This window comes from Dipodomys merriami, unplaced genomic scaffold, assembly GCF_024711535.1.
Source record: "Dipodomys merriami isolate MVZ:Mamm:240054 unplaced genomic scaffold, mDipMer1.0.p SCAF_11, whole genome shotgun sequence".
Taxonomy (NCBI): domain Eukaryota; kingdom Metazoa; phylum Chordata; class Mammalia; order Rodentia; family Heteromyidae; genus Dipodomys; species Dipodomys merriami.
This window is the reverse complement of record NW_027202382.1, coordinates 9498984-9519407: the sequence shown is the minus strand read 5'-3', so window position 1 is coordinate 9519407 and position 20424 is coordinate 9498984. Positions and strand designations below refer to the sequence as shown.

At 41.9% G+C, this 20424-nt stretch overlaps 2 protein-coding genes and 1 long non-coding RNA gene across 7 annotated transcripts in view; 1 reads left to right on the top strand and 2 right to left on the bottom strand.

Annotated features, from left to right (window-relative positions):
- Window positions 1-20424, top strand: part of Mob3b (MOB kinase activator 3B) — a 195034-nt gene that overhangs the window by 8250 nt on the left and 166360 nt on the right. For 2 of the 4 annotated variants that reach the window (XM_070008314.1, XM_070008323.1), the window contains exon 1: window positions 1109-1341. The exons of 1 other annotated variant lie outside the window; for it this stretch is intronic. The gene's annotated coding sequence lies outside the window, so the exon portion shown is untranslated. Of the gene's footprint in view, window positions 1-1108; window positions 1342-2545; window positions 2643-20424 lie in introns of those variants that run through there. One more of the 4 variants, XM_070008342.1, reaches the window with a different exon arrangement.
- LOC138817731 (uncharacterized) lies at window positions 1336-2940 on the bottom strand. 2 transcript variants are annotated; one of them, XR_011368913.1, is made up of 3 exons: window positions 2619-2940; window positions 1965-2113; window positions 1336-1717 (listed from the first exon to the last, which is right to left on the bottom strand). It is a non-coding gene; the product is annotated as an uncharacterized lncRNA (long non-coding RNA). The 2 variants fall into 2 exon arrangements; XR_011368914.1 differs by having other exon boundaries at window positions 1997-2113.
- Window positions 7234-7734, bottom strand: Ifnk (interferon kappa). Its single transcript, XM_070007401.1, has one exon. It carries the CDS (start codon window positions 7732-7734, stop codon window positions 7234-7236), a length of 501 nt encoding a protein of 166 aa, XP_069863502.1.

The following is a 20424-nucleotide window of genomic DNA, read 5'->3' as shown; positions in this document are numbered from 1 at the left end:
CCTGCTATTTCTCATAGTCATGAAGGGAATAATGGGTAGAGAGGCATTTGCAAAGGGACAGATAGTAAGAAATGAGATATAGGGGGAAAGTATATGTATATATAATTTTTCCCAGTGCTAGTGGCTCACTCCTATACTTCTAGCTACTCAGGAGGCTGAGACCTAGAGGATAATAGTTCAAAGCCAGCCATAGTTCTGCCAGGACAGAAACATCTGTAAGACTCCACCTCCAATGAACTAGCAAAATGCCAGATGGGAGGCTTAGAGTGGTAGAGTGCCAGCCATCAGCAAGAAGCCTCTCTTGGGATATTTGTGTATATATCCCAAGCCCCTTGATAGTTTCTCCTTGATCTATTTAAAGAGTGACAGAAAACAATGTGGACAATATTTAGTCATGTCTATACGCCTTGGTTTATAGTAAGATGCTATCCTGAGAGGAATAAAAAGATATAGAAGATCCAATTCTTCCCCTCAGGAAGTCAAGGAACTTTATATTTGAAGACTTTCACCATGAGGTATTTCCTATCATTAGTTTGTTTACCCCTAACAGTCACCCTACAGGGTAGATACTGGTCCCTCCAATTTACCCAAGAGTATAACTGAGGCCTGAAAAATCCTAAGTAGACCAAGATCATGCAAGTAGAAAGTAGAGGGCTGTGGATTATGCCTCGAAGTTTAAGTTCTCTAAGTCCCAGCTTATTAACTAGTAATTCTGTGTATTTTCCGATGATTTAATACTCAGTTCTGTTATCAAGCAGACCATTGGCATTGTTTATTTTTTTAACAGTCTGTCTGAAACTCATGAAGAAGGTTAAGCCATTTGCCCCTCTCTGGGTGACTTGCCAGTGAGTGGCCTTTGTGGATCCAGACGCCTCCATTCTAATCCAACCGCTTTCTAGAAGCTACCGTGGCCCCGGAGGCAGTGTCTTTTCTGCCAAGGTAGAGAGACCCCTTAGACTGCTCAAATCTTTCTGGAAGGAGGAGGATCGGAACGACCCTGTTAACTTTTCTTCCCCCTCCTCCCCCCCCTTTCCCCTCCCCCACTATGTAGCTGCGTTTCCCCGGGCGGCCGCCAGGGGCCCCCCTGCCCGGCGCCCCGGAGCGGCAGTGGAGCGCAGGCGGGCCGGGCCGGGCCGGGCCGCGCCGCCGGGTGCGTGCGGAGGTTGCTCTGGAGCTGCTGGAGCGGCGCGCGCTGGCCAGAAAGCCCCTCGCCTGGATCGGCTAGCGTCCTCCCGTCTTCTGGGGCCCCTCACCGGTCTTGTTTTGTTTTGTTTCCTCGTTCCTGCCGCAGACGAGAGGGCCAAAGGAGCCGGCCGGGCCCTGAGACTGACGTTGTCCACGGTAAGAACCCGCGGCGGGCGAGGTGAGACGGCGCGACCCCGTCGCTCCTCACTCCCGACTGCGCCCAGGCGGGCAGAGGTGCGGGGCGCCTCGGGGCGGGTGCTCCAACCTGGGGAGCGAGAGGTGGGAGATCTCGCTCCCGGACACGGGGTTCCCCCGCTCCCCGCCGCTCTCGGAGCTTCTGGGGGTTCGGGAGTCGGGTTTTAGGCTGGGTGCCTGGGGTGCGCACTTCAAGGGGCGGGAACGAGGGTCCCGTCTTGTGGCCTTGGTCCTTTTAAAAAGCGACAGCAATCAAAAGTCCTCCTTGCGGGGTGCTCGTCCGACCCCGATCTCCCCCTGGGGTCGCGGTTGGATACCGGAGGAGTTGCGCGCTGGGCTGCGGTGGCGGGAAGAGGAACTTTTACAAAAGTGCGCCCTGGCAGGAGGTGTGTGTGCGTGTGCGTGTGTGTGAAAATCACTTGGGCGTCCAGGAAGGACTTTTGCGTGTGGAGGCTCGGGGAGGAAGAGGTGGGGGGCTGCACGGGACCCACTCAGCCCGGGACCCCACCCCTTTTCCCCCCTCCCCACAGTGGGGCTGACGAGGTTTGATGTTAAAAAGGAAAAGGAAAAAGAACCCGCCCCACCTCGCTGCTTTAGGGGCCCACTGTCCAGACACCTGGAATCCCACCCAGCCCCGCGGGCTCGCGGCTGGGAGAAGGTGCCGACTCCCAACTTCCCTTTGCTTCGGCTCTTCCCCACCGTCGGACTCCTCGGAGGTGTGGGTGACAAAATGCTACAAAACAACCACCACAAAAAGTCATTCCCCCCCCCCCCGCCTCCGCCCCTACCCTCGCCCCGGCCTCTGAGACCCGAAACCACGGGCGATCGATCCCGCCCCTCCCGGACCCCCCTCCGCGTAAACGTTCTCCGCCCGCCCCGCGCGCGCGCGGACCCCCGACTGGTGCCAATGGCCTTTTGTTTCTGCGCGTTTCTCCCATTGTTTGCGTTTCCAACATCTGGTGGGGGCTTGGCGGGGATGGGGAGAGGAATGGCGTCCCTTTTGCCCCCCCTCCTCCCGCCCTCTCCCCCCTCCCCCGCGCCGGCCTGCCTTGCACGCCGGCCTCTGGGCCAGCTCGGGTTCAGGGATCCCGGCTTGGAGCGGAGAGGAGCTGAACCCCGGAGGGTCCGCCCCGCCCGGCCCTGTGGTTGGAGAGCCGCCGCGGGGAACTCGTTTCTTCCTCGCCGGCTGGCTGGCTCGTGGCCCTGGGCGCCTTCCTCAGATCGAATCCTGCACGCACCGGGGAAGGGCGGGGAGGCCGAAGGTGAGGCTGCTTTCGGGTGCGGGGAAGCGGCCTGGGAGATCCGAAGGTGTCCTCCACCTGGCTGGGAGCGGCTTCCGTGACCTCCCCGCTCTGTGAGGCTGGTTGCGGGCTTTGCACCTTTGCCAAAGGTCCGGAAGGTAGACGATTCGCCGTCAAATGAATGGGGATGCAGGTAAACCCCAGGAGGCGCCGGAGCGCCTGGGAGTAGTGGTGGAGTCGCTCACCGTAGAATCTGCCGGGGGATCTGACTTGACCCAAGGCTCCAAGTTTAAATTCCCCCACCCCCTTGCCTGGTAGGAACAGCAAGACCTCGTGCACATACACAGAGGCGGCCCCAGAGGTGTTTTAAGCCTTCCAGATCCCTGAGAACAGGTAGCATGCCCCTCCCTCCCCCCCAGTCCTGACTTTCCCTGGAGATGGCCCCTGATTACAGGTGCCTCAGTTTCCCTGGGGGCAACTTAGATGCTTATGGGTGGTGTGATTTTTGTTTTAGTGAGGTGTGGATTATTTATTGAATAATTAGGGCAAAAGCTAAATAGAGAATGCAACTCCCCCCCCCCCCCCGCCCCGCCTCGCCATGGTTTCAGGAGAGTGTTTCTGCCGTGAGGAAGGGAAGTGGAATCTGAGCACCTGTTGGAACCTAGTCCTCCTTGTACCCTGGTATTGTCCATGTTTCTTGTGGGACACAGCATAATCAAGGATACTCAATGACACTCTCTTTGTCCTCCAGTTTTTGATCCCTCACCCGTTCTGAGGAAGGAGGACGCTTATGTGGTGACAATCCCCCCCCCACACACACACTAGGGATTGAACTCAGGGTGGAAGGTGTGTATGTGTTATGTATCACTCACTAGAGCCACTCCCCCCCAAGCCCTTGGGACCTGTGTCTGCATTGAAACTTTTTCTCTCCATCTGGTACTAGGGGTGGAACCCAGCGCCTTCTCCACATAAGTATGTGCTCTCCCACTGAGCCGTGTCCCAACCCTTATTCCAATATGTGGAGTGGAAACTTGGGCTCTGCACAGATCTGGTTTGCTCTTTACTAATGTAAGAGAACTTAGAAGATTGTCAAGTTAGGAATGTAGACACACAGACAACTTTCTCCAGAGACTTCTGGATACTCTCAGTGGGACCAAAAAAAGCACAATCTTTAAAGGAGAAACTACTTTATTAATATTTCATTATAAAAATGATCTCCCAGGAAGAATTCTTGGAGCTTTAGCAGCAGCAACAAAACAATAAAAAGGGCTAGTGGAAGGAGGCCTGTTCTAGGTACCTCTTGCTAAAGAAGTACCAAAACTCATCATTAACGATGTGCTTGCCCCACAGTACCCCTTCCAGTTATTTCTGGGAGAAGATAAGCTTGTATTTCTTTAATTTTACAATTAAAACAGTCTATTTTAATTTAGAAGTTAAAAAATTATAGAAAATACCGAGAGATGAGGTTTTGTGTTGTTTTTTTCTTTGTGCTAGTAGTTGGGCTTGAACTCAGGGTCTGGCTAGCCCTTAGCTTTTTGCTAAAGGCAGGTGCTAAAGCACATGAGCCACAGCCCCACTTCTGGCTTTTTTGGTGGTTAATTTAGAGAAGAGTCTCATGGACTTTCCTAGCTGGCTGACTTCAAACTGTGATCCTCAGATTTTGGCCTCCGGAGTATCTAGGATTTTTAGAGGATCATACAAACATGGTTCCAGTAAACAATATTCTCAATTATTTCTTTTATATTATATATTATATAATATATTTTATATTACTGAATATTTGATAAGATGGATGCACTTTTTTAGGATATTGAAGATTGTCATATTGCCTGTGGTAAACATTTGTCAGTTTATCATTTGTCAAAAATGCACAGGACAGTCAATTTGCTCTGTTCTCAGCCTTTGTTACCAGTTTTCCATCTCTGCCATGTGATGGAAAAATATTTTGTTTGTCTTATTTTGTTTTTCTTTAGTCAGAAGCAAGAATAACCATTTTTCATATTGTCTAATAACATTTCCCCTTTGATGATATTGTTAATCCTTACTTAGTTTTCAATAGACTCTTCTCCTTTTTCTTTTGATTAGACATATTCTTTATTAAAAAAAAATTGTCTTGACTTCTGGCCCTGTCCTCATAGTCTGACAATCTATATTGGCGGGCAAGTGTTCATCTTTCTTGGCCAATTCTTCTTCTCTTCTTTCTGTTCTTCCTCTTTCTCCTACTTTTTCTTCTTCCTCCTCTTCCTCCCTCCTCCTTTTCTTCCTCTTCTTCCTCTTCTTCCTCCTCTTCCTCTTCCTCTTCCTCCTCCTCCTCCTCCTCCTCCTCCTCCTCTTCCTCCTCCTCCTCCTCCTCCTCCTCTTCCTCCTCCTCCTGTTCTTCTTTTTCTCCTTCTCCTTCTCCTTCTTCTTCTTTCCTTGTGGTGGTAGGTGGTAGGGATTGAACTCAGGGTCTTAACATACACAAGGCAAGCACTCTACCACTAAACTACATCACCAGCTCCTCTTCAGAAATTCTGTTCCTTTGAATATAACAGACATTTGGTGAAACTGTAACCCATAAATTGCTAAAGTAACTGACATCATTCCAGGTTGGTTATCAGGGAGACCAGGCAAAGGCATTAGAAAATTTTATGGAAAATAATGAGTATATACTTTCAGCTAATTAACTTGTATGCCTTTATGGCTTGTAGGCCTTACCATCTAGTTCTGAAACAATTTGAAACAACCATTTTTGTTTTTACTAAATGGGTTACACTAGGTCATTTTATTATTTGATCATCTGCTGATAAACACATATGCTATGATCCATAACTTATTATTTTAAACATTTCTTCTAACCTTCTTGGCTGAAATTTGCCTACTTTTATACTAAAATTTTCTTTCTTTGGCCATATCCCTCTGAGTTCTGAACTCAGGACAATCATGAATCTGAACAGTTTAGTAGTGTATTGGTAAATCTTTACAGGAGAGTTTCCCAAAGGCTGAATCAGGTACTTTCTGCCCTCGTTTTAAAATTTGTGTAGCCACAGTCTTGAAAACAGATGATTCTGAAATGGGATAGAATAGAAAGAGAAGATAATTAATTTAGCTAGGTGGTGAGGCCATATAAAGGCTATACAGGAAGAGCATTTAGGTAAGCTGGATAGAGATAACTAAAAAAATCCATGGCATTAATATGTCATGGATTATTAGAATTCCTAATAGATTTAACTGAACAACAAAAAAGTAGTCTTTCAGTTGGGAAAACCCAATGTAAAATTCATCTATAATATAACTCTAGGAATTTTTTTTTGTTGTTGTTGTTGGTCCTGGGGCTTGAACTCTGGGCCTGAGTGCTGTCCCTCAGCTCTTCAGCTCAAGGCAAGTGCTCTACCACTTGAGCTACAACGCCACTTCCGGCTTTCTGAGTGTTTATTGGAGATAAGACTTTCACGGACTTTCCTGCCCGGGCTGGCTTTGAACCGCGATCCTCAGATCTCAGCCTCCTGAGTAGCTAGGATTACAGGCATGAGCCACTGTCGCCCGGCAGGAATTTATTTTTTTAAGTTCAGAGACAATGAAAGACATAATGATGATAATATCAGCTTTTTCCATACCTTATTTTTTTTTGCTTGTTTTAGTAAGGGCTTCATACATGCTAGACAAGTGCTCTAATACTGGGCTATATTCCCAGTAATGTAGGAAGCAAATGATATTTATCAGGCATGATGAGAGCTCTGCACCAAATTTATAGGTTCCCAAGAGCTAATTGGTCATCTAATTGAAACATCCATTCAAATTTCACTGTAGATTTTCACTCTTAAAGCACATCCAAACTGCACCATTTCATAACAAACCAAACTGATAAGCAAATAGCAACAATTTTTCTCTGGAAAGGACTGGGGAAAAGGAAGGGTTTGACTCTGTAGAGCTTGTGCAAGTTTTTAGGGCACTGAATTTTTATAGAGTAAGCAACCTCCATAATCAGAGGTTAGTCATTGAAATGCTACATTTAAGGGCTGGGAAGGTGGCTCAGTGGCAGAGCGCTTGCCTTGCATGCCTGAGGCCCTGGGTTCGATTCCTCAGCACCACATAAGCAAAAAGAAAAAAGCCAGAAGTGGCGCTGTGGCTCAAGTGGTAGAGTGCTAGCCTTGAGCTGAAGAGCTGAGGGACAACACCCAGGCCCAGAGTTCTGGCCCCACGACCAGATCCAAAAAAAAAAAGAAATGCTACATTTCACAACAGTCTCTGTTCCATATCTTTTAGTCATTGTCATGGTGACTTTCAAAAGGCGGTAGAACAAAGCCAATACACAATGATCAAAGAAAAAGAAAAAGAGTAGAAATGGAGAGGAAATCTTACTCTTCTAAAGTGGTCATCAAGGTTTTCTAACAAAATCCCTTAAGTCCCCCAGAAAATGATTAGCATTATCTTTCTTAAGAGGGGTAAATGTGGTTCATGTTCCAATGGCAAGTTTTCCAGACAGCAAACGTTACATAAGATTCCAGCATTCCAGCTGAGGACAAGACTGATTCTAAAAGGTCACAAATCACCTTAAAAAGAAGATGAAGAAGGAGGAAAAAGGAGAAGGAGATGTGGGAGGGAAATGTAATGTTAATTCTAAAAATATACCTTATTTCTTTGAGAGTAGTTTGGTGAGAACAAAGGAGAAACATCTTCTGATTTCCACTTGGACAATCCTCCAGGCACAAGAACTGTATTTCTTATTTTTCAGGTAGTTTTTGATTCTGTTGAAATAACTTCTCCATTGCAGGGTAACCGGTTGGAGCACCTTCTCTCCTGAGTGTTCCATCTTGTCCTCTTTCATATCTTTCATGTGGTCATTGTTTTCCTTCTCTTCCCGTATACATTGTTCCAGGTACATTATTTGCTCTAAAAGTCCCATTTTTATTTCTGTCAGGTGTTTCTTTTCCCAAGTGGAGTTGGAATTGTATTGACTGAAGATACTCAAGGTCCCCGTGGTTATTTCATACAAAGCTTCCTTGATGTCACTTTTTATAGGCTGAGCATCTGATGCATTTTCTATGGGCAAGTCAAAAGCTTGGATTTCTCTTAGACATGCTATCAGAAATGAGTCGCTAATAATCATAAGTTTCAAATTCTCCAGGTGCATTCTACTCAAGAGAACACAGACTTGAGATAGAATAGGACTGATGAGCAGAACCACAAGGAACACAAGCCATAAATACTTTGGAGTTATGTCAACCTTGATGCTCATTTTTTTTCTAAGCTAAAAATTTCACGATATCTAAGGTTAACAGTGATGTTTTAAGTCTCTTTTCATGTCACTTTATATACCTGAAGATCTTTAGTGGGAGGAGTTAGTTCACTAGTCATTTTACAACTATCAGGATTTCGACCTTTTTCCTTTTCCTCAAAGGCATTTTTAAACTGTGGGTGACTACCCTGTCTTCGGAGATTTTTTTTTTTTTTTCTTTAAGTGAACAAAGCATTGGTACTGCCTTACCTTATGTGCTTAGATGACACTTTCAGTTCTAAAGACTCATCATGACAAAACTGACACAGAAGGCTGGGAAGGTGGCTCAGTGGTAGAGTGCTTGCCTCACATGCATGAGGCCCTGGGTTCAATTCCTCAGCACCACATAAACAGAAAAAAAAAAAAAAAAGCCAGAAGTGTCACTGTGGCTGAATGGTAGAGTGCTAGCCTTCAGCTGAAGAGCTGAGGGACAGCACCCAGGCCCATAGTTCAAGCCCCATGACCAAAAAAACAAAACAAAACAACAAAAATACTGATACAGAAGAACTAGGGTTGTATAGCTCAGTGATAATGCTTGCCTAGCATAGATGAGGCTCTGGGTTCCCCGTCTAGCGCTGTAAAAGAGAAAGAAAAATAAAAGAGAAGAGAAAAACAGAAAAGGAAAGTAGGGGTTGGAGTAGTGGCTCAGGTGGTAGGGAACCTTCCAATGAGTATAAAGTGTCTGATGTAGCAAGTTTGAGTTTGGTGGGGGTGTGGGGAAGAAGACAAAAGAAAAAGGAAAGAAAAAAGGAAAGGAAGGAAGGGAAAAGAGAATAAAAGAAAAAGACAGCACCCAACATCAGGAAAATACTTTTTGTTGATTTATGCCAGAACTGGAGTAAGGAGTGGTGTTTGAACTCAGGGCCCCAAGATCTCTCTTAGCTTTTTCTGCTCAAGGCTGTTGCTCTCTACCATGTGTGCTACACTTCTGTTTCTGGCTTTTGCTGGCTACAGATAAAAGTTTCTAGAATTTGTTGGCTCAGGCTGACTTTGGAACTGGATCTCATCCTCCTGGGTAGCTAGGATTACAAACGTGAGTCACTGGCACCCAGCAGGAAAATACATTTTTGTGCTTGATCATATAGCCAAATACTCTCTTTCGTGAAGCTAACTGCGGACATTGACCACACAACTATGAATATTGATGGCTAGTTTATCAGAGCATAATGTAGTTTAGGTTTTTGCTTTTGTTTTTCCCCCAGCCCGGACACGTCTATATTTGAATATTTTCTTTTCATTTTTCTGCTTTTCAACAAAGATGAAGAATAGAGTTGGTCAGTTCAGTACCATTCTTGTCAAATACAAGATGAATCTGGCTTGAATTCCTGTTGTGGCTAGAAAAAGGTGATAGTCTATTATATTCCTAGCTTGCATTTCATATCTTCTTGTATCTTTTTGCAGAATTCCTCCAGTAGGTTGTATATTTGAGGATAGTTTAGAGGTTTTTCATTAGTTTCTCATATATTCTCTTTTGTTTTTGATATAGCTTAGTCAATATTTAAAAACTTTTGCTTGACTGTCTTTCCTTCTTGCATGATGGTACTGGTATTTTGTTTATTCCTGTATTTGTTTTTCATTAAGGATTCATATGGGTAGGTCACCCATTTTAACCAACTTAACTCACACTTGGCCAGTATGACTGTGGTACTAATGGCTATTTATGGCTTTATGGTTCTAGTCAAGGCAAATGGATTCCTTTCTCTAGGAAAATAAAGTGGGAAGTCACTAAGAGTTCCATAATAGGGGCAGACTAAAAATTTGGCTTAAAATTTCTTGACTAGATGGGTTTGGTGGCTCATGCTTGTATTGTAGCTACTTGGGGCAGTAGAGCTTGGCATGATCATGATTTTAGGCAAACTCAAGCAAAACGTTAGTGAGACTCCCATCTTAGCAAACAGGCTAGGCAGTAATCTATACATCTGCCATTCCAGCTACAATAGTAGGTGTGGGCAGGAGAATTGTGGTTCAGTATGGCTCTGGACAAAAGCAGAAGACCCTATTTGGGAAATAGATAAAGTGAAAAGGGCTGGAGGCATGGCCTCTGCATAGCAAGTGCAAGGTACTGAGTTCAAGTCCTAATACTGAAGAAAAAAAGAAAAAAAAACAGCTTGTCTATACCAGTTGGTTGCATCAAAAGTTAATTGTAGATAAATGAGATGTTATAAAAATTTGGCATTTCAGACTGATTTCTTGCAGCAGAAAAACTTGTATATATTATTTTGTATGCTCTAGCTACATCATGGACTTCTTGGAGTGGCTAGTTTTGAAAAAGAATGAGGAAAATAGGCCCTTTTATACCAGATTATAAATGGGCACAATCTCCTTTGAGTGCAAAATTGTGATTTCAATGAAGCTCTTTAAAAATATGTATCAGACCAAAAATATGTATCATCTTTGACTGCTTCTTCCTCTTGAAGTTTATTCTTAAGAACAAATTATGTAGTTCTAAAAAGATATAACTATCAAAGGAGGAGGCTACAATGCTTGATAAGAAATGTACTCATTATCTTGCCCATGTAATTGTAACCCCTCTGTACAGTATTTTCACAATAAAAAAAAAAGATATAGCTGTTAGGAAGTTTATCACAGAAAAAAAAAGAACAACATGAACATTCAGCAATAAGTACTTGCTTGGTTAAGTAATTCATCAGTGGAACACTGCTCAAACACCAAAAATCTTATGTGGATTGACAAGCTTTTTTTAAGTAGTATATAGTGTCTGTAAGTATATGTTAAACATAGATATGTATAAATATGGATTTATGGCTAAATAATAGATAGGGACAGAAAAAAATCATTCTTCCAGTGAATGATCTTTATTCTCATATTTTTATTTGCCTAGGTTTAAGAATTCCTTGCCTTTGGTCAACAAGTGATTGTTTTAAAAGGCAAAGCTCATTTTAAGAGAAGGCACATGAAACCAGAAAATTATTATATACCTAAAATGGGATCAATATGCCTTTTTAAACTTAAACATGGACCATTTGTAAAACAAATGTCAATTTGCCTGCAGTACAGTTCCTTTTCATCTAATAAGGACAACATAGATATATGGGGGTTTAATGTGCTGGTTTTGGAGCTTTCACACTCACACATATCTTCACATGAACACTGTGCACAGTATGTATAAATACAAAACAATGGCTTCTGAAGGCACACTTTCTTATATAGCTCATATAACTTCTTCTACCTGAAACTTCTTCAACAGGCTCAGTTAGAACTGTTCGTTCTTTGAGGCTTTTGCAATGCCTGGTGATACCTTAATTATAGGTTTTTGAAATGAGTAATTGTATAAGTGTTGAATTTCCAATTTAAAACTCTCTCTACCCCAACATGCTGGTGGTGATTAGTGTACTTTCCACTCATTTGAGACAGCTCAGCAGAGCTAATCAAGCTGAGGGGTTGTACAATTGCCTTGCTATTATCTTGCTCGCTAGATGATGGAGGTGGCAACTAATTTGGTTATTGTCAACCATCTTGAATCTCCCTGTATTTTTCCAGTAAGCACATTCTATTGCTTTAGCTCGTTTGGTTTAGTTTTCCTCTTTGCTGCCATTCTAGTATTATATTCTTATTTATTAAAAAAATTCATCATAACCCAGGTCTTCCAGATGGAGGAGTAAGTTGTCATGCATTATGTTGAGGGAGTTGCAGTTGAGTTAGTAGCTATGTTTGCAGTGTTTTGATCTTAGGGCTTTCCTGTAACATGGATCTCATTTCCCATGTACTGCACATGTTCACTTAAGTTGATATTGACAATATTCATGACAACAAAAGGAGGGATGGTTGATTATGTATGACTGCACCTTTCCTTGCTTGATTTAGCAAATAGAATAGCCATCCAATATCTGAGACATCTTTGGATTATAAAACCATTCACTATTGATCAGAAATTCAAAATTACCTGGGAGCCTATTTAATGTGGTAACTCTGTTCACCAAGCAAGCGCCCATTGATCTCTCTGAGCAGAATTCAAAATGGCACACTTTCTCTTTCCTCTGTTACCTTTTCCTCTCCTGTGGAACTACAAATTGATTGCATTTCTTTATACTTGTACACATATCCCTAACAACTGTGCAAAGAAGATGCACACATATGCACACATGCATGCATGCACACACACACACACACACACACACACACACATACTCACATGCAATTCAGGTCATCAATCAGCCTTGCTACCTGTATATCTCAAAATCAGAAAGTTGAAGAGAATGACAGTGTATGAAACATTTTTGCTTCTAGATGTTCCTGTCACAACTGGCCAGTCTGTCATTATCAGGGTATGCTTTGGAATGCTAATGTTGTTTCTGTGCTATCTGCTTTACTTCCTAGACTGCCCTGGGGTAATTTGTATGTGGTCCAGTTCTGCTCAGAGGGAAAGCTGACTGACAGAGTCTGTCCTTCTGTCCTTGGAACCCTGTGAACTTCATGTGGATTTTAACTATAGTGGGCCAGGTGCAATTTGACAAAATGGAGAAATGAGACAGTTCAGTCTAGACAAGATAGCTTTGATTTAGCTCAGGGCACATGGCATCTGCTGTTAAGATTTATTACTTCCCACAAAGTGGCAAGTTTCAAGCCAGAGTGAGAGTAAGTTGTTGATCATTCCAGTTACTCAGTGTGTGAGCATTAGTCAGTCATTCCATTTGTGGGATCAGAAGGTGATTGGGCCCCAGAGAGAGCCTAGGGATAAGAAATTGGTGTGCAAATCTGGAAGTTCTTCCCACAGATCACGTAGATAAGGTTACCTCAAATTTGTGTACAGTTCATTTGGCCAGATCCACCCTGTCCACTCTGCCAGCTCACTCATTCTTACTGCCTGCCCTTTGGGGATAACCTCTCACCTGATTTTCTGGTCCCTGTCTCGGTTGTGTGTTTCTTAATATTGTCTCTGATGTAGAGATTCATAATGACTCCATCATTATTATATGGATACATCCAAATTAGAAAGTATGATCCTTTTAGGGAAGATAGAGGCTTCTCTTATCCACTGAAGCCACAGTTTGCTTTGTGCCCTGGGTTGTGTCTTTTTTCTCACTCACCATGAAGTTCCCTGGTGGAGGTACAGCAGATGGTTTGTTATGGCTCCTTCCTGAATGCAAGATGGCGAGACCTGGATCACTCCATGGGTGGGGAATGGAAGAGCTTATATATAAATATGTATATATATATATATTAATCTTATGTATATCCCTGTTAATGTATGTTTAACATCATTTGGAGCTATTTTTTTTAAATCTACATGAAAAGCCAATCATAAATACTAGGTCTAGGACAAGTTGTTTGCCACACTTGGCCTATGATACATTTCAATAGCTAGCACAGAAGCTGACACAAAGCAGGTGCTCAGCTATTATTTGTTAGGTGACTGAATGAAAATAGTGAAGCCATGTCTCAATGACAGGGATAGTTCTCATTGTTTAGGAAGATGAGGAATGGAAAAAGTTGAGTGCTGGAAGGTGATTGAGAAGATCACAGATAGACACAGGACAACTCAAGTGTTGGTTTAATGTCCTCTACTATTTCTGCTGCTGCTTCTTTGAAATTCCATGGGACTATTGAAATCATAAACGCTTTTGTACCTCTATTTCAGTGATGTCACACAGCTTTGTATCCTTTGGCTAATTTATCTATCTCCTCAGATCAGAAATGGTACTGCTTCTCAGTGCCTGATTGTTGTCCCTGAGGTTTTTTGCTCAAGTCTAGCACATTACCATTTGAGCCACAACTCTATGTCTGGCTCTTGCCAGTTAATTGAAGCTAAGAGTCTTCCAGACTTTCCTGCCCGAGTTGGCTTTGAACCACCATCCTCAGATCTTAGCCTCCTGAGTAGCTAGGTGATTTGCTCTTTAAAATTTTTTTTTAATTGTAAAAACAGTATACGGAGGGGATGATTTACTCTTTTATATCTATGATTGTTCTTACATAAAAACACTAAATATTTATTGAATCAAAAATTATCCAGTGGTACGTGCACATGTGCGTGCGTGTGTGTGTGTGTGTGTGTGTGTGTGTGTGTGTGTGTGTGTGTGTGCGTGCGCACAAATCCCCTGGACAATGCCATTGCTCTGTGCCGTATCTTTATTTCTCTTTCAATAAAACTTTTTGCTTACTGCTCAGAGAAAATGCCCAATGATTTCTTATGATTTTCAAATCTGATTAGTTATTAACCTATGTAGGCAAAATTGCTGAGGGTTTCTGATACCATTTGCCCATCTTGCCAATTCTTTGTACTAGATGCTCCCAGAAGCTGTCATTTTATTCTGTCAACGAATTAACACCCAGCTTTCTTTTATACTCCAGCTGAAGAGTCCGCACAAAGTAACTTCCTACAGGGAAAGTAGAAAATGAGCCCCAATAAAAGTAATTTACTATGGCAGGTTACATATTTAAATAAATAAATATGTACAATTAATAAACTGAATCTTGAAGGTAAGAATGATGAGAGTTTGCATTAGAGCAGTGCTGACAAAGTTGGAAAAGAAGGGACTCACTTAGTTGGTAAAGATCTTGGACTTTGATTTGGAGTAGGGAGAAGATGAGAAAGGAAAAGGAAGACCAGAGAGAAGGTCAGCTTTCTAGTTGAGTATCTGATTGTGCCATCAGCTTTGAGGTTGCCTAGAGAGAAGGAAGGGACAGGCTCTGGCTGCAGCTGGGGAGTTCTTTATAGACAAATCACCTTGAATGGGCATGGGACCACCAAATGGAGGTATCTGGATTTGGTTGTGTGGCTCTGGCCTCAGATGAGAGACTGGAGCCGATGGGAATGATGTGGAAGCCTCAGCAGAAGCCATGTGATCATTTGGGTCATAAGAATTGGTGGGTTTATTTAGAAACAGAATATAGACAATGAAAAGAAGCGGGCCCAATGTCAGAATTGTAAGAATCTTCTGTATGTGAAGGGCATCCTGTTTCTAGAACAGGATGGTTCCAGAAACATGGGGGAGGATCAGGAGGGTCTTTGTCTCTGCCCATATGACTGCAGAAGTCTCAGCACAACACTAGAATGCAAACATTTCTAGTGAAGCTCTGTTTTCCATTGTGAATCAGCACCTAAGGTTGACTTACAGATGAGCTAGTAGAAGCCCAGAATCCAAACTCCTGAAATGAGCTATTCTAGCAAATGCTTCCCAGTAAACGCATGTCATTCATTGCTAGATGTGTATTAGTGAGTCCTTGGCCTGTGTCACCTGGATTGACACTTCTGCCACTTGGGGACATAGGAGTTTGGAGATGTTTTAGTTTTCTAGGGTTGTTATAGCAAACCCCCATATGCTGTGTGGTCTAAGACAAACAGAAATGTATTCTCTTGTTCTGGAATCCAGTAGTCTGCAATCTGAGTGTCACCAGGGCATGCTTCCTCCAGGACACCAAGCCAAGATTCCTTTCCAGCCTCTGTGGTTGCTGGCAATCTTTGATTTTCCAGGTGTATCTTCTCTGCTGCCATAGTGACAGGAGATTCTCCATGTATCTGTGCATCTCTTTAAATGCAGTTTAACATGGCTTTCTCATAAGAACAGATACTGTTCTCTGAATGTAGTGCTCAGTCTAGGATAGTGGGGTCTGGTGTGACCTTCTTTTAACTGCATTGCATTTGCAATGACCTTTTTCTGAAAAGAGGTCATATTACAGTCACTAGGTATTAGGACTTAGACGCATCTTTTGGGAGGACACCACTTGATCTATGACAAGTTACATGGTATAGAGAACCTTAATGGTGACAGAGTCTTGCAGCATCTCTAGCATGTGGGGAAAAAATGGTTTCAAGGCAATCATTAGGCTAACCCAGAAGTGCTTGGCCATGGGAGTTGGTTGGAGAGAAAGGTACTGTATGAACAGCTAGTATTATTGTTAGTTCTCATCTATCTGGTAACATGATCACCTAGACATTGTCTCTGAGTCTAATCTGCATAGTTACTATATTTACAATAATAATTTAAGACAACAAATCAGGATAATATTTATTTAGCAATTCCTAAGTGCCACACTTTACCTGCATTTTCTTGAGTTCTCCTAGTCACAACACAATGTAGATGAAAATGTGGAAATATTCAGCAATTTACCTAAGATCTCAGAGATTTTAAAAAAAATCACAGAATGGGGATTTAAGTCCAAGTCTGAATGAAACCACATTTGTTTTTGTTTGTTTGTTTGTTTCTGAGACAGGCCTCACATTGTAGCTCAGCCTGGCCTGGAGCTCATAATCCTCCTTCCTCAGCCTCTTGAGTGTTAGATTATAGGCTTGTACCACCATACTTGGATTCTGCAGTTTGTGTGTGTGTGTGTGTGTGTGTGTGTGTGTGTGTGTGTGTGTGTGTGTGTGTGTGTGTGTGTGTGTGTGTGTGTGTGTGTGTGTTGTGAGTGTGTGAGTCCTAGGGCTTGAACTCAGGAAATAGGTGCTGTCCTTGAGCTGTTTTTGCTCAGGGCTAGTGCTCTACCACTTGAGGCACAGCTCCACTTCACATTGTCATATTACAGGGCTAGAGTTGTAAAAGGTCAGGTAAAATGCACTTGTATGTGTCTATGCATCTAGTAGACTATTTCATTCTGAAAAACATTTGGAACAGTTAAAAGAAATTTATACAAGATAGTAAAGAGTGATTAAATAAATTAAAATGGAAGGAAAATAAGGAAGATAGAAAGATAAAGTGAGAAATATAATTAGAATGTAACAATGCATTTTATAATGTCCAGAGCCAATATTTCAGAGAGTTATACATTTGTCCCCAAGGACAAATGTTCCTACAAGGAAAGAAAAAAGGTGATCTATTAAAATTTCATAGTACCCAAAAAATAAAGCACCCACAAAGCTAAGTCCTTAATGGAAGCACAACTTTTCTTACTACTGAATTCTGGGAGAAATGTCTCCTTGAAGACCTTCAAAAAGAGATTGCTCACAAGAGTGCTTATGTCATTGAGCAAATCTCTCCAAAGCATTGTGAACACTTTTTGTGCTTTGTTCTTTGCATTTGAACTTTGCTAATCATCACTAACAAGATTAATTTTTATAGAATCGAGTCGATTAATCTTCTTATGAGTTCTTACCAACAGGGTCAAACTTCAAAAAGTACTTTTCCATGTCAGTATAAACCCTTGTATTTTCGACCCTCATAATTTGGTTTATTTATTTATTTATTTTGAGGAACTTTATAATAATTATAATTGTGTCATCGTTAAGTGGTTGTACAAACAGATTTCAACTCAACATGTCAGTTTGTGAGTACAGTGCATCCTGATCAATGTCACCCCCTTCATCATTCTCCTCCATCCCTGCCCATCCCACCCCAATTTTCCTAGCTCCATGTGTGTATATGTTATAACTACATTATAACTACATTCTCCCTTCCTCTCTTCATTCATCTACTCCCCTCCCTTTGTCCTCTCCCTCCCCCACCCCCAATACCTCAAGTCCTAGCTTCCTGATATTTATTTTGTTAGACTGTATGCTAGTTGTGCAAAGGAATTACACCATAGGTGTTCTCCCTTGCTTATTTCCTTTGATTTGGAATCCATGTATGTGTGAGTCATCAGGTAACAATATAACATTTTTTGTCTGCAAACAAGCCATAATCAAACACATACCCATACACCCCCGCCACCCCCCCATTAGACTCAGAGATGAGATTCCTGAGGGATACCTGAGAAAGACCCTGCATTTTCCTTATAGCAGTAACCTCCACATGCAGCAGGGCCGATGATCTTTGAACTTGTCTTTGTGCAGGCCCATGTTTCCTGCCAGTTGCAGCTCCTTGGCAGTCACTCTGCAGGGTGCAATGGGTTTTTGTTTTTCTGGTGTGGAGCTACAGAAAGCAGTTCAGCAGTTCTGCTGGATGGGGAAGCATTTCTTCCTCATCATCCAAAGTGGGGAAAAGTGTGATCACACGTGGTATTCTCAGGGGTAGTCAGTGTGGAGAGATTGCCCGGACGTTTCCAGAGCCTTTGCCCAGATCTAGCCTGTATTTCCTATTACAGGTACAGAAGACCTTTTGGGAAAACGATTTGTAGGCACCAGAATCTTTCATTTCATCAGAACTGGGAAACAAGACATCTACCAAAAGTTTATACACACTAGCTTTCCACATAGATGTACTGTTGATATAAGATATACTGTTCTGCATGGAATAGTCCTAACCAGGCAACCTGGGATCTGATCCTACATAATGTGATTTCTTTTTTTCTCCTGAAAGAACCTCTTCATAAATTAGATCTCATAAAATTGAAAGCCAAGATAGGCTCCTAGTCTCCAAATAGTATAAGTAATTAAACATTGCCACACCCCTTGGGACTATCAACTTTGTAAACTTGATTTTCCTTAAGAGAAAAACCTTCAGCATGAAAAGGACCCTGTGAAGAGCCCCAGAGCCAAAGCTTTTTTATGCCCAAGGGAGATGCAGTTAAGAGAGCCAGAAGTTAGGAATGTCTTACAAATATCCCCATCAGGACAGGGCAGTAATCCTCCTTGCCAAAGGTGGTAATATTGTTTCTTATGAACAGTCCCTAGGCCAACAGTGGTGAAAGACATGTTATGCAGATGTGAATCTATCATCCACTCACATCCATCTCTGAGGATATGGTATCTGAGGCAAGGAGATGGTAGAAGGCTCAGGTCTTCATAGAATGTTCAGCATTTTAGACAATAAAATAAAATTACAGGGTTTTAGAAGTGCTATGAAGGAAAGAAACAGGGCAAGGAATATGTAACTGACCCCCGAAGCAAAGTCAGTCATGCAGAAATCTGGAAAAAGAACATTATGAGCAAAGAGGACCCCTAATTCAAAGTCCTTAATGGGAAAGAGCTTGAAATACTTTGCTTATTTATTTACATACTGAATGTCTTTTCCTTTTTAAAAACATTATCTTTAATTAATGGTACAAAGGAGTTTCGATTTAACCTGTCAGTTCATGAGTACAATGCATCTTGATCAATATCTCCCCTTCCATCTTTCTCTTCCCTCCATCTCTCCTAACCCCACCTATCCCCTCCAGTTCCATTTTCACATATGTACATTAAATGTACATATGTGAATGACTCTGTTTTCCTATTCGTCCTCTCTCCATTCATCTGTTCTCCTCTCCTTGGCCACATCCCTCACTGACAAAAGATGCTTAGGATATTTAAGCACAAAGATTAGATAGACTGGAGCAAAGGAAATGGAGTAGCTGGGACTAGCATGGCTGGGATGGAGTAGAGCTTGGCTGACCACAATATAGTTCCACTTCCATTCTAAGACTAATGAAAACACAGACAGGCTTTTTAAAACAGGAGAATGGTATGATGTGATGTTGGGGTGGGAACAGTTTGGAGAAGGGGCAGAAATGGAACCTAGGAGGCAAGATGGAGACTAGGAGTTATAACACCTAGATAAAAATAGGAAAGAGAGAAGACAATTTAGTTATGCTTTCATAAATTAGTAAGCCTAGGCTAACACCTGTAATTACCAAAGGCAGTTTCTGAGAATATTACTGCTTATCCATTTGGTTATAAGTTCTTTTTATTTTTTTAATTGTTTTATGCTGGCCCTGGATCTTGAACTCAGAACTTCACCGTCTTGCTCAGATCTTTGGCTCATGGCCGGAGCATCATCACGTGAGCCATGCCTCCAGTTCTAGAATGACAACGTTTTGATAATAAATAAGTCATCTCATTTGGCATTAGATCTTTAACTGGATGCTCTTACATGAGATTAGGTTCCTTATCCTTTAGACAGTTATATAAATAATTTACTGAATTAGTCTTCGGTTGGTGTTGTGTTTTCAGTTTCCTGGGTTTGGCTTCAGGCTTCAATTTCTGAGAGTATCCCTAATGTCATAGATCAGTGTACACAGAACAAGTGCATTTCCTATATATTTTAACATTTAAATAAAATGTGCTCCAAGATATATTTAAACCATGGATAATCTATCTGTAGTCAATTTATAATGGAATATAAACACAATATAATCATATAATTAAAAATTATGCATCAGAAGTTAAAAAATGATTCTAGTGTGTTAAGAAAATGATTCAAATCTGTTATTAAATATAAATTAAATCCTATACCGAGTAATACCTATTCTTTCTGATTTGATTATTAAAACAAATCTCAGAAATGCCTAATTCTCAAAAATGCTTCTGTGTTCTAACACCTCCTCAAATGTACCAGTGTTTGTTGGGATGGGTTCAGGATGCTTCTGTAGAGCTACAGCAGCCTTTTTTATATCACAGAAAAATTAGTTAAATGATGTAAAGTTTCTGCATTTGAAGTGAATTTTTCTACAACTTTGGCACCTTGGATGGTGTAGCTACAGTAGAATCTAGTCTACAATGTCTTTGTTTTAAATTTGTATTCGTGTCTGATTTGGTACACATCAATTAGATTTGTTATTTTGGCAAATAATCTTAATGTTCTATAATAAGACTTTGGGATACCGGCTTATTGTTAAAAGTAAAAATGCATAAAAAATACAGAATGGCTATCCATCATGAAGGCATGTCGCCTTCATAGCCTTCTATCTGCCAAGACACCAAATGAAATTCTTATAGACATCATCATCTTCATT